This window comes from Anser brachyrhynchus (genome assembly GCF_964034855.1).
Source record: "Anser brachyrhynchus genome assembly, chromosome: 14".
In the NCBI taxonomy this organism is placed as follows: Eukaryota; Metazoa; Chordata; class Aves; order Anseriformes; family Anatidae; genus Anser; species Anser brachyrhynchus.
Window position 1 is genome coordinate 14,464,341 of NC_137709.1, and position 12,517 is coordinate 14,476,857.

General features: G+C 47.3%; 1 protein-coding gene across 12 annotated transcripts in view; it reads right to left on the minus strand.

The window, feature by feature from the left end:
* Positions 1-12,437, minus strand: part of GABRP (gamma-aminobutyric acid type A receptor subunit pi) — a 42,471-nt gene extending 30,034 nt beyond the window's left edge. For 3 of the 12 annotated variants that reach the window (XM_080554771.1, XM_080554781.1, XM_080554782.1), the window contains exons 1-6: positions 12,156-12,437; positions 11,710-11,823; positions 4,771-4,961; positions 3,236-4,219; positions 2,697-2,911; positions 1-140 (exon numbers count right to left, since the gene is read on the minus strand). Coding sequence is in view for 8 of the 12 variants with exons in the window: in XM_080554778.1 (XP_080410904.1) it covers positions 1-161 (161 nt within the window). In the remaining 4 variants the exon portion in view is untranslated. Of the gene's footprint in view, positions 552-891; positions 2,912-3,235; positions 4,220-4,770; positions 4,962-11,709; positions 11,824-12,155 lie in introns of all 12 variants that reach the window. The other 9 variants (XM_080554778.1, XM_080554776.1, XM_080554775.1 and 6 more) reach the window with 9 other exon arrangements.
* Positions 12,438-12,517: the final 80 nt, after the last annotated feature.

The window sequence follows — 12,517 nt, forward strand, 5'->3', positions numbered from 1 at the left end:
CTGTAGGTTCTGGCTCCATCTCCAGCCATCGGCTGGGCTTCACACTGCCACGGTGCAGCCGGTGGTGATCCTTGCTGGAGCCGGCCCCGATGCTCTGGGAGATTATTCCTTAATAGGCTGATCTCTGCGCTAGTGAAGGGCTGAGGAAGGGAGGAATACATTATCAGCTCCAATCTGGCATTACGACATGTTTGCTGTTTTGGTTCTGCCTCCCAAAAGCAGAATTAATTGCTGGGCTAGAACACGCAGATAAATCAATCGGCTCATACCACGTTTATTTTCGGTAGCTATGCACTGGGCTCCCGGCAGCTTCAAAACAGAGACACCCACTCTTGCTGTGAAGAGAGGTGAAGGTTGAACTTCTGCCAAAGTCCACCTGCCGAGAGCGGTGGCTGCCCAGCGTGCCGGCGGGGCAAGGCAGCAGCATGGCCACAGCAGCGACATGGAGCCAGGCAGCAGCACACTGGTGGTATTTCTGCCCCATCTCAGCGTTTAAGCGTCAAGTCAGACCCACCGCGTAACTTATCTTTCTAGCTTTTCTAAAGTAAGTGCTGGAAAGACAGGATAGAGAGAGAAGGCAGAAAACTGATATTGTGAAAAACAAATATCATTTTATACTGTAGACTTATTTACAGCAAACTCTGGGACTTGACAACGGTGTCTACAGCAACAAAGAAAATAAAACACTGAATCGTAACCAGTATACTCTTTTTGGGTGAAGTGATAAAGCAACACAACCTCAAACCGGACTCCTGCCTGAAAAATTCCTTCCTGCTCTGTGCCTTAGCTACCCAAAATGTGAAAAATGGAAATAACTGTTCATTCTATCTGTCAGCGACCTTTAAAGACAAGGATGCACAGAAACACGCTTTACTGCTGAGCTTCTCTTACTTTGACTTGCAGCCTCTCCAGGATTTGTTGTTCTTCCCTCTGGCACACTCAGGCAGGACAGGCTCCCCATCCAGCTTTGGTGCGAGTCCAGCTGCCTGCAGATGCTGCCCCCAGCAGCACGGTGTCCAACTCCAGAAACCAGCTCACGCGTGACAAGCAACAGGCCACATCTTGCCTTGCAACCAGTATTTAAAACCCTTATAACGTACGGACACTATGAACAGAGAATGAATGGAGACGCAAGGCACCGGGGAGCGGGGCTGCGGGACGTCTGCCTGTCAGTGACATTGCCTCAGCCGATGCGTCCGCAAGAGCAGCCAGACCCCGGGGCAGTCCTGAGCCAACCTCACTGCAGCCCATGCCCAGCACTCTGCTAAATCTTACCCAGCACTGCACATTATTTGCGGTGAGGCAGCTATTTGCTGTAAAACACCGACCATGTTCCAGCTGCTCCTTGAGAAGCAATTGGTGCCAACAACAAACTCCTCGTCACCAACAATGTCTTGTTCTTAACAAGTCTAACATGCCAACACCGCTGGTACTGGAACCAAACAAACGTTTCACATAGGAACAAAAAAGTTCTGGACTGGTACCAGGCATGTTTTTTTTTTTTTTCCCAAGCCTCATTTAATTATTTCCATTATGATACTGCCTGTTGCAACCTGAAAACATGATTTTAATCTGTGTGCACATCAGCACCCAATGTTCATACCTAGATTCTGGCACATCTTTCCAACTTCATTTTAAACATAAAGAATATGCTTTAAAAAAAAAGGTCAGTGTAACCTCTTGTCAGATACAAGAATCAGTTTGGGAGCAGGCAACTAATTGGGCACAATTTCAGGCACACACTATTTTGTTATTATCTCAAATTAATGCACAACTGTGGTTTAATCTTTGGCCAAAACTCTTACATGACACGATGCCATTCCTTCCTCCTCACTCACTTATTAGATATGTATCTGGTCCGTAACAAGTGCCTCCAGCTATCAAAAGCTGGGCAGATATTTTAACTGACACTAGATTAAGATCTGTTGGAAAGAATTGCTTATTTTTCCTTTGATAGTTTGAAATACACTCACAGCAGATGAGATTAAGATGTACTTAATTAGATATCTGTAGTAAGCACTAGATTCTGGTTTGCACGTTCATGAAAAGTAAAGTTACCTCCACTGGTGGTACATGTTTTTTGGAACTGTTTTGAACACCTTAAACATAAAAGCTGCAGCGAAGGCTTAACTTTATTTAATTTTTAAATGAAGACCTTTCCCCACAAAGCACCTTTTCTTCCAAGGTGGGAAAGAGAGCTTCAAGAAGAAACCAGAATGCTGAAATACTTGGATGAACACATTAAATGAACACACTGCACAGATGCTTTGTTTCCTCTCTCCAAAGACTGCACTTCCCAGGGGCATTCATCCCACACAGTGTTTCTGCTGAAGCAGCCCTGAAGCCCTGGGGGAGGCGCGGATGCAGCAGGGACCCCCCAGTACCTCTACGTGTCTCACACAGCACCGCAGCGATGTAGCCAGTTGGAAACCTTTCTGTATTTCATTTCAGCCTTAACACTCACAGAGAAGTGATATGCACAGATCCAGTGTTGTGCTGCTAAAGTGGCTGGATGTTGGTTATATGCAGACTTTTTGTACTATTTTCACCATTCAAAAATAATAATTCTTGCTCTGTTACTTTTGAGCTGAGGAGTTACAGAGAGTGGAAGACATTAGATCCAGGTTATTCACGTGGGATATGAAAGTAGCAATATGCGCTACCGGAAGATAAGTAAAAGCTGATAAATGTCTTACCTGAAGCTTTTGCTAACCGTTACACCCCAAGTCTCAGTCCTACAGCTGCTCAACTCCAGAGCAGCAAGCACGGGAAATCATCAGGTACACATTTGTCAGCTGGGTTGGGCCCATGTGTGCACATTTGGTATCTCCTCAGAACGGACATCTCTGGAAACCTCAGAGAGCACTTGAATAATTTCCAAGATCAATTTCCAAGCAACAAGCATTTTCTGCTTTGGGGAGAAACAAAATGAGATGGAAAAATTACCCTGATGTTTGCATGGGTTCACCATTATGTTTAACTTATGAAGTAGTTGTGGTAGGTTTGCCATGAGAAAGACAGCTCATAAGCTAGAAGAGTCTTATGCAGTCTGAAAATGCCCCGGCAATGGACAGTGCAGAACAGAAACGTATTTGTGTTTAAAAATAGCCTCGATTGTTGTTAGAAAGTATTAAGCAATGCTTTTTGCCCTTAACAGCACAACATGGCAGTGAGGACAATGTAAAAGGCTAAGTGTTACCCTATGAATCAGGAAATATTGCTCTAGCTAACTTACTGGGGCTTGAGGTGAAACATGAACTTTGCTTTGAATTCTGATGGGATGTAAAACAGCCCCAAAAAATCGTGGGCTTTCTTTTGAGGATGTGAGCTTAAGACTCTTCAAAGCCAAGTCTGAACGGCAGCACAACACAGACTTTCCGTTTTATTCCAGTGTTCACTGAAACGTTTACCTTTGGAGGAGATGATTTTGAGCACTGTGGAAACAAGGAAAAGGAGAAAAGATGTATATGATGGAGGTTTCCCAGACGCATATGAACATGTTTTAAAGGGATTAAAAAAATAAATAAAATAGCAGGCTTTCCTTCGAGTTTTGCATCTCAAAAAATTAGAAGTCTTAACAGCATCTACATAGTTCAGAACGTGCTACCTGCAGGGTTCCTTTCCCACTTCTACATGTCATGGAGCTCTAGGTTGGAGCCAGATTGATGCTCCTTGTGCATCCTCCTCCAGGCCGCTCCTTGTCAGGGTCTTTCGTGATTATTTTAAATGTGTCAGGGCCATGTTATCCATGTGCCAGGGAATGCCCACACCAAACCAAAAGGAAATCATAAAGAGGAAAAAAAAAAATGACATTTTCACTCACAATTATTTACAGTTCAGTTTTGTTACTGTATTAAAGTACCTCCGAGGCCTGGCACAAATAAAATAACACGCTCTGTTACCAAAAATCTTTGAAACACGAGCTGACCTTACTTCTGTGTGATACTGATAACTATCTGACTAAGAGAAAATGCCCGGTGTCCTGAAAGGCCCTATAGCCTATTTACTGCTGCGCCTACAGTCAGGGCACATCATCACACACACCTGAAGAAGTTATGTGGCGACTGGAAAAGTACTGACCAGTATGTCATGTCCCCACAGGACCGTCGGCACGCAGGTGCCCTGCCGCAGCCTCAGCACATTCGAAGGGAATTGGCTTATGATAGGGCCACACATCTGCCTGCCAGGGAACGCATGCACTGTATCAAAAGGGAGCCTGCTAAGAGAAGGAAAAGAACCAACACTGTTACTCCTACGATTATTTACAATTCAATTCTATTACCACATTAAAGTACTTTAAATGAATGTATTGCTACCTCACATCAGATGCCAAGCTTTTGGCACAGCACTGAAAAGCAGTGCTATGGTATGCGATGTACTTTAGTACTAGTACGTTAGTAGTGCCTTAATGGATGATCAAAGGGATCATTTGTAATGCTGGAACCTGTGCACAGGACCAATCATTTCCACATATAAGGTCTTACTAAATTTTAGTTGAATAAGCATGCTTGAAAAATACCATTTTTATCCTTACAAAGCCAGTGAGATAAAGTTTTATAGCCAAAAATTTGATCTGAATGGAAGCATCTCTCTCATGGATAGCACAGAGATCTAAGCCTGTTTTTCTCAATATCAAGTTTTAACCAGCAGAGCACTGCTCTCTGGCAGGAATCAGTATCTGGTGCCCCCCTTCACAGAACACCTCCACCACATTGTGGCCTGCAATGCTGAGACCTCAGAGCTTGTCAGACACTTGAAAAATAAGCGTACCTGATTTGGTGAGGCCCTGCAAACCTGCCCACGCACAGGGCAAGCCCTGGCAGCCCAGGCACACGCAGTGCTGTTCCTGCAGAGCCACCCTGGGCTTCTGCAGCCAGCTCAGGTGCACTGTTATTGTGTCCTTCCAGGGAGCACGGGGAGAGCCTGGCTGGGGGTGCCTGCAGCTGCCAGGTAGACGAGGCCTGAGCAAGACAAAACATTGTAATTAATTCCATCAATCATGCAAGGTGATACCAGGGGTGGCATAGTGTTTTCTGATCCCTGCAGTCTGGGCCCTGCAGGCCCAGACTGCAGGCATCCCTACCCCTGCTGTTGCTTTCTCAGCTGTATATATCAGTAAGGGTAAAATCACACCCATTAAAAAAAAAGTCTGTATGGAGTAGTTGAAAAACAGAAGGAAGAGGAGCCAGGAAGCTGTCCTTTCGTGACAGCATGCTTTAAGAGAAGGAAATGTTAATACTTCAATGGTGTATCTCAGATTGCTCAGCAAATCCCAACAGCACATGAAGACCTGAAATCACTGCCTTTGCTGCATCACTCCATTGCAGGCTATTTGCAATTTAAATCTGAGCTTAAACGATGTATTTTCCAATGAGGGCAAGGACAAATCTGGATCTGTTCCAGAAACCTAAATACTGAAGTTCTGCCCTGGTATTTGAACTTCAATACAGGAGTAGAACAAAGCAGGGACAACATGCTCATCCTCCTCGCTCTGGCCACAAAGAGGAGTGCCTGCAGGAGCTCTTAGCAGAAGCTGCAGCCCCAGAGCATGTCGAGGGACGGCCAGATACTGACCCAGAAACTCCTATCTGCACCAACTGCTGCAGAGCCCGTGCTCTTGACCAGGGAATCAGCTTCTCAGCCTGACCCCCAGCCTCCAAGGAAATGAAGACATGACAACTGACATGGCATCACCATGCCTGCATAGCTATTGCTGTCATCCTGCGCCTCCCCCACCTTTTTTCAGTTGGGGCCAGATTTTAAAAAAAAGAAAAAAAATCACAAACACACCAGTCCCACCCCAGTTCCAAATCACCGGGCTAAATCTGTGAGATAACCAAGCCATGAATGCATGTGCATGCCCACCGCCTCCTTGGTACCACTCAAAAAGAAATGGCTGCTGAGAGAAGCTACACCAGCACCCCCACCATCCCCAAAATACACTCTGTTGTTCTTCTTTTATCCTGGGAACCCCGGTGAGCTGCAGTCATCACTCAGAGCTTCAGGACTGCATTAAGGGCATGAACGACAGACTGGCAGCACTGCCCCCAGCCGCTCCTGCTGGTGGCTCAGGTGCCACCCTGGCTCAGCTTAACTGGCTCTCTGCATATCTCGTCTGCTAAAAGCACTTTCGGGAAATTAATAGCTACTTTGGGAACCCTGAGCACTCCACCCTGTAATATCCCACAAAGCGTACTCTGGAGACAGAAACCCAATGACATGTCACATTTGCAAGGGAAAATTTAACTCTAATAAAGATTAATACACGGGGACTCACCACCACATTTTTTCTAATTGCCTTTCATTACCATTCTCAGCAATCTCAAACAAAACAACACGGCCTTTTTTTTTCCTTCCTGTTTTTGCCAACCAGGGGCTGCACAAGACCTAGCCAGCTCTCGCTCTATAAAAGCAAAACGTACTGACGACTCTGATACTCCAAGCTCTTTGATTCCAAAATGTCCTGCAACAGCCTCTGCCTAGAGGAAAAATTTCTTTGCAAAATTGGAGCAGTGCAGTGTGAGCTATTTGTGGCTGGAAGGGGATCCTCCTCCCCTGCGAGCACCTGCCTGCACTGGGGCCACCGGCACAGCACCCTGGGAGCTGCTGTGGGGGGCTCAGCACCGGGGTCAGCCTCGTGTGCCGCCATCACAGCATCTTACCCAAGGTCATCTTCCAATCTTACGATTGAGAAGGAAGGAATCCCCAAAGAGACTGAGGCTCTGCAGAAAGCCTCCCCACTTCCCCTCCTGTGAGGGACACGTTATATCACGCATCTGGCAATGTCTCTAAGGAACACTGTGCTGGGATCAGCTGGCTCCAGCTACGCCACTGTTACTGGCCTCAGGTGGCAAAACGCAGGAAATGGTGAGACTTGCTTTGTAAAGCGATCTAAGATGCCACGGGGTTTGCCTATTTGAGGCAAGGCAGCAGGATTTCATTAGCCAGGAGCTCAAGCCTTTGGCAGCTCTTCCAGAAACCAGGGATTTAGCCTGTGGGTAGTTTAAAAGCTAAGGAGATGGAGGAGCTCTCATCTTCCAGCCAATTCTCTCCTAGCGTATCGAACACCAGATCTTTAGAAGAACTGCACAGTTGAGAAAATTAGTCCTGACTGTTTTAAGTTTCATAGGTGTTAAGTGCATCAAACAAGGGAATTATACCAGCTGTAGGGACGGACAGACCCGATGGGAGCCTGCTCTCACATCTTACAGCTAAGGATGAGCACAGAATACAGAAGGCAAAACACTTCCCCACCCACCATGAACTAAGCACTGCCAAGGGAAAAAGCATTATGTAGAAGGGAAGGATCCTGTCAAAGACCAGAGCAGACGGACTTACTTCTGATTCTCATGATCTTAAATCAACAACAACCTTCCAGCCAAATCTTTATTTCTTCTCACACCATTTTGCCTTTGTTCTTTAGATCCTCCCCCATCTGCTACACTAACATCTAAAATTTGTTTCCCTAACTGCCGGAGAGCCGCTGAAGCCACCAGTGCAGTAGCATGCCTCCTCTGCTCCTTCACCTGACCATCGAGCACCAACAATATTCCAAAATCTCCCTGAGTGCTGGGCAACTCAGCTGCAGATACCAGATGGCTGTTCTGTGAATTCAACACGAGCAGTGTAAGCAAAGGAGCCTTTGAAGGCTGTTTTATTTTATTGAATGACATTTTGGTGTTAAGATAAAACAAACAAACAACAAGCATTGTACCAGGAAATTCAGACTGTACTGATGTGTGGTAACATTTCCTGGACAATGCTGGTGACTATAAAATCTACCGCATCATCACAAAAATGATAAAATTGGATATTTGGGGCAGCTCTGGGCAGGGAGCGTACTCAGAGGTGCCTCAAACCATGGGATGGGGACAGCCCATTCCCCACAGAGGTCTCAGGCCATTTGCTTGTTCCTATGCTAAGAAGGCTCTACCCCGTACCTGAATGCCAGCCGGACTGGGGCTTAACTCCTGCCTGCACAGGGGCTGTGGGGGAGCTGCCGGGCTGCCTCTCCTTGCAAACAAGGAAGAAACCCGCAGAGCCAGGGCCCAGGTGCCCATGTATCAGTGCACTAAAAATACCTCCAGAGTGAAACCATAGGAGACCAGCCAGACAACATCTATTTCTTCCCTTTGCCAAGTGTTAAGAAAAGACAAAGGAGAAAAATCCCAGCCCAGGAACAGGTTGGACCAGCTTTGCCACATTGCTGGGCTCTCCCTGCTCTCTAACATATAGAAGGGGTTTTGTCTACCCCTTCCAGACTTTGTCAGCACCGTGAGGCACCTCCAGCCCCTGCCCTGGGCAGTCTTTAGCCCACTGCCATTCGCTTTTAGGGCATCTCCTGCTCCAGGGGCTTGTCCCTAGGTGAAGGAACAGCTATGTGAAATATACGCTCACCTCCCAGCTCTGTCCAAATTACCTCCCCAGCCACATGGCTGTTCTCAGCTCCTGCACAAATGCTGGCACGAAGCAGCACTTCCCAGCCTTATCCAGGGCTCCAGAGGTGCACAAGGGAGACAGCGAGGTGTTATCATAGAGGTCAGACAAGTACTACAAATACTGTACCAAACTCACAGTAAAGTGACAGTAAAGGAACAGTACTCTGTTCCTTTAGAACATCTCTCTTTGTCTATTAACATTTTGAACAACGCTTTTACTTTACCTAAAATTACCTACAGGTCCCTGCAATGTCACATGGATTTCTGCAGTGATCTCCTTTTGCCCTGCTGAGCTGGGCTTCTGAGGACAGCAGCTCTCATCCTGAGCTGGGAGCGTGCAGTACCCCGCTACTGCCTCGGCTCTTCCGCAGACCTCCACACGCAGCACGTGGAGCTGGCTACTTGTTAAATGCAGCCCTGAGAACAGGGCATCAGAGGACTTCCCGGGGGAGGGGGGGTTCACACTCATATATGGCAATTTTTTCTGTGGGGCCAGGAGGTACCTTCCCCCATGGGATATTTCCTGCCAGAGGCCCCCACCATAGCTCCTGCACTAACGGATGGAGCAGGACAGACTTCTACTAGACAAAAATGTTAAACAGAACAGGCTGGGAATAATGGCATCCAGTGAGAATCTGGAGAACCTCAGTTCATTTTCTACCTCCTGGGGGTGCTCTGCCCACAGGCTTGGAGCCATTCAGAGGAAGGAATGGAATCCTGACTCTTTCTGTTAAAGCCCTGTCACTTCCCATAAAAAATAGTTTGAGCTCCAGTGGTTAAGTATAAGACGAAGGGCAAGACTGACACCCCTGCATGGCTGCTGAGACACCTGCCTGGAAGCTGATGGTCTCCATCTGCTGCCTCTGTGCCAAGTCCGGGGCAGAGCCCAGCAGCCCCCTGCAACATCAAGGCCTCCCGAGGGGGTGAGGAGATACGGTGCTGAGGTGACTGAGGGCCAGCGAGTCTACCTGCTTCCATCATTTTATTTTTGGGGCCTTGGGAAACGGACGTGTGGATGGCTGAAGCTCCCCGCAGGGCTCTGACATACAGGCAGGTGCTGGCTGTGCCAGCCCCTCAGCACAGGAGGGCTCCAGCCCAGCCACCAGCACAGTGACCCCAGCAGGGCTTCAGCAACGCCAGCACCAAGCTGTCCCACCGCGCAATGTGGCGCTGCAAATAGTTGGGAGGGTCAGTGTCAAAACACAAAGCCACGTGGGATTTCAAGCCTACCCCATGTCAAACACCATCTGCACGGGACTTGAGGATCTCACATACAACAGGCAGTTTGGTCCCACTGTAGCCAAGGTATAAACCAAAGAAAAGGTCTTGAACACATGGCTTCTGGGTACAAAAATAACCCAATGGGACTGTAATGCCTACAGTTAGTAAAGCGTAATGGAAATGGAAGAGGGGGACTCACTTTGTCTCCTCCCCTTCTCCCAAGGGAACAACAAACCTCCTTCACACTTCTTGGCACTGCTACTCAAACGCCTCCTGTTCCCCACACTTACACCCCCAAAGAGCTACCTGCAAAACACAGTAGAACAAACACCCGCTGGAGCTACTGCAGCATAGCGGAATGACTCCTTCAGCTCACGTTGGATTTGGATACTGTCAGTGTGTTTCAGAGCTGCCTCCAGGGAGATCTTAAAGATGGGACTAAAATGCAGATAGAGCTAAGGACCACTTTTATTAAAAAAAAACACACCACAAACTAACCACCCCAGCGTATTACACAGACCTGTCACTTTTTTTAATTAGTTCCCAAGGCCAGTTATCAAAAGGAGTTTATGTACGGAAGTGGTTAATGCAGCACTGTGACACCTGCCATCTCCCACCACCCACACAACTAACGCAACCCACACTGGAACCCCTGCGTGTGTCAGCCACGCGCACTGGGAGGGACCCAGTGACACCTAGCGTTCCCCTGAGCTCAGCTGCCAACAAACGCCACTGCGCACATGGACAGCCTCCTCGCTAAGGTCAGGCCCTATCTCCTGAAATACAGATGTTATTTATTTGCTGCTTAAGTACAGTTATTTAAGCAGAGCTGTAAATTATGATGAAGGCAATTCACTTTTACAGAAACCAAACCCGACAGCGCACGGACCAAGAACCACTGACAGAGCACCTAACGTGTTAATGCTGAGAAGGGCCAGAACGGTTACTGGGACGTCTCTGGTTAGCTAAGCTGGCACCAGGGTCTATGCTATGATAAGCCATAAGCAGTATTAAAAATTGTAATGGTAATATTGAAAAAGAAAAGTGGTAGATGATTTAGAGCAAACTATAGGCTTTCTCAGTTCCATAACAGTCTTAATATTCTTTTTTTCAAATTAAAATTTAGAGTAGTAAACAAATATACAGACATAATATACTTGGATTTGTTAAATATGAATGCAGGGGAAGGATCTAGACCTCATGGATGTACAGAGTTCTCTTAACCTGCCTTCCACCCCACCACCACCTTTTTAAATTTTTTTTTTTTTGAGAGCTATTTCACAACTTGGTTATTTCAGGGGCTGAATTTGTGGCTGACAGTTCTTTGATAGCAAATGGTTTATGTGAACAGAAGAGCCCCATAGGGGGGTGACTGTGCCTGGTCCCCTCCACCTAAATTACCCAGCTCGCACTTCTGATTGCAAGCAGCAAAATTAGGGGACAAAATCCAAAGGGAAGCTGCCAGCTGGAAACCCACACGCGCTGTACCCATGCTGCACGGACCAAGCTGACCACCACGGGGCCACGTAAGGACGTGCCACTGCAGCTGGCCTCAACGTTGTCATCTGGAAACGAGCAAACACGAGGCTTCGGCTGACCCCTCATTTCGCTGTACTACAGCAGTGATTTATAAACATGTCCATCCTTGGCAGACCTGTTGTGGTTGAAACCTGCCGTGTTAACCCAATGATTTAAATCCATTCAAGATCTAATATCACTATTACTGCTACCGTACCAATTTGTTTCTACTTTAACTGCAGTTTATTTCTCTTTGATTAGTGTCACAAAGACAAGTAGTAGCTTTGTCTTCAAATTTGTCTAGTCATTTCCGCTTGTTTTTAGTAACATTTACTTAAAGACTTTCTTATGTGCTCCCTTCAGGCAGAAAGTTAACAAGCTGCCCTCTTTCCAGTGGGAGTGCTCAGCACCACTTAGGCTTGGAGCTCTCACACTTCATCCCAGATATTTGGCTTTAGTGATGATGATGTTCTGGGATTATTTCCCTCAAGGCAACTTGTTCAATTAAATCTAGGTGCAGACCAACAGGTACCTGCTATCTCAGCGCTGCCAGTCACTTCGCACTCCAGCACAGGGACAAGCCTCACTCTCTCCAGCACGCTGCATGGTTTCTCTATGCTTTCCTGCCTCAGATGCGGTTTCTGGCCTGAAACACAAGAGGACCAGGTGGCCACTGACTTCTGCTTGTGCAGAGAAGTAGGTCTTAATGCACCAACATGGACAGGCCTCCTCCCTTTCCACCTTTGCTGGGCCTGCACAGATGAGCAAAGATTACAGAATTAATCTCACAATAAGAAAAAGCTCACATCGACTTCAAAAGTAACTATTTTCATAGGCTGAGATGCAGCACATGCCTCAGCCTCACCCTACCACACCCCGAGGGAAGTTCCCAGAGATGCCGTGGGGACCATGCTCATGGCCAACGCATATCCACTTGAGCAAATCTGATGCTGAAAAATAAATGAAAAGCATACGCACATGCCTTGGAGCCAAACCATGCTTGGTCGAGCAGCAGCTGGATGCTAGGGAGAGGTGCTGAATTAGAGCTTCAACAGCACGAAGTCAGGTTTGTCATTTCCCACAGGAACAGCTGTCTCCTCCAGCAGGCTGATGCCTCCTCCGAGGGTGCCTCCAAGGGCAGCAGTGGCTGTCCCCAGGCTGCTCCCTGCCTGCATGGCCAAGAGCTGGCTGGTGCGAGTGGCTGGTGGGGCAACACTGACGCCAACCTGTTCAGGCACTGGAGTGACACCAAGACCACGTTTCACACAGACAGCTTTATTTTCACATTTCCGCATGTACGCAAGACAATGTTCTTTGTCTTGGGATGTGCTGGTGGATAT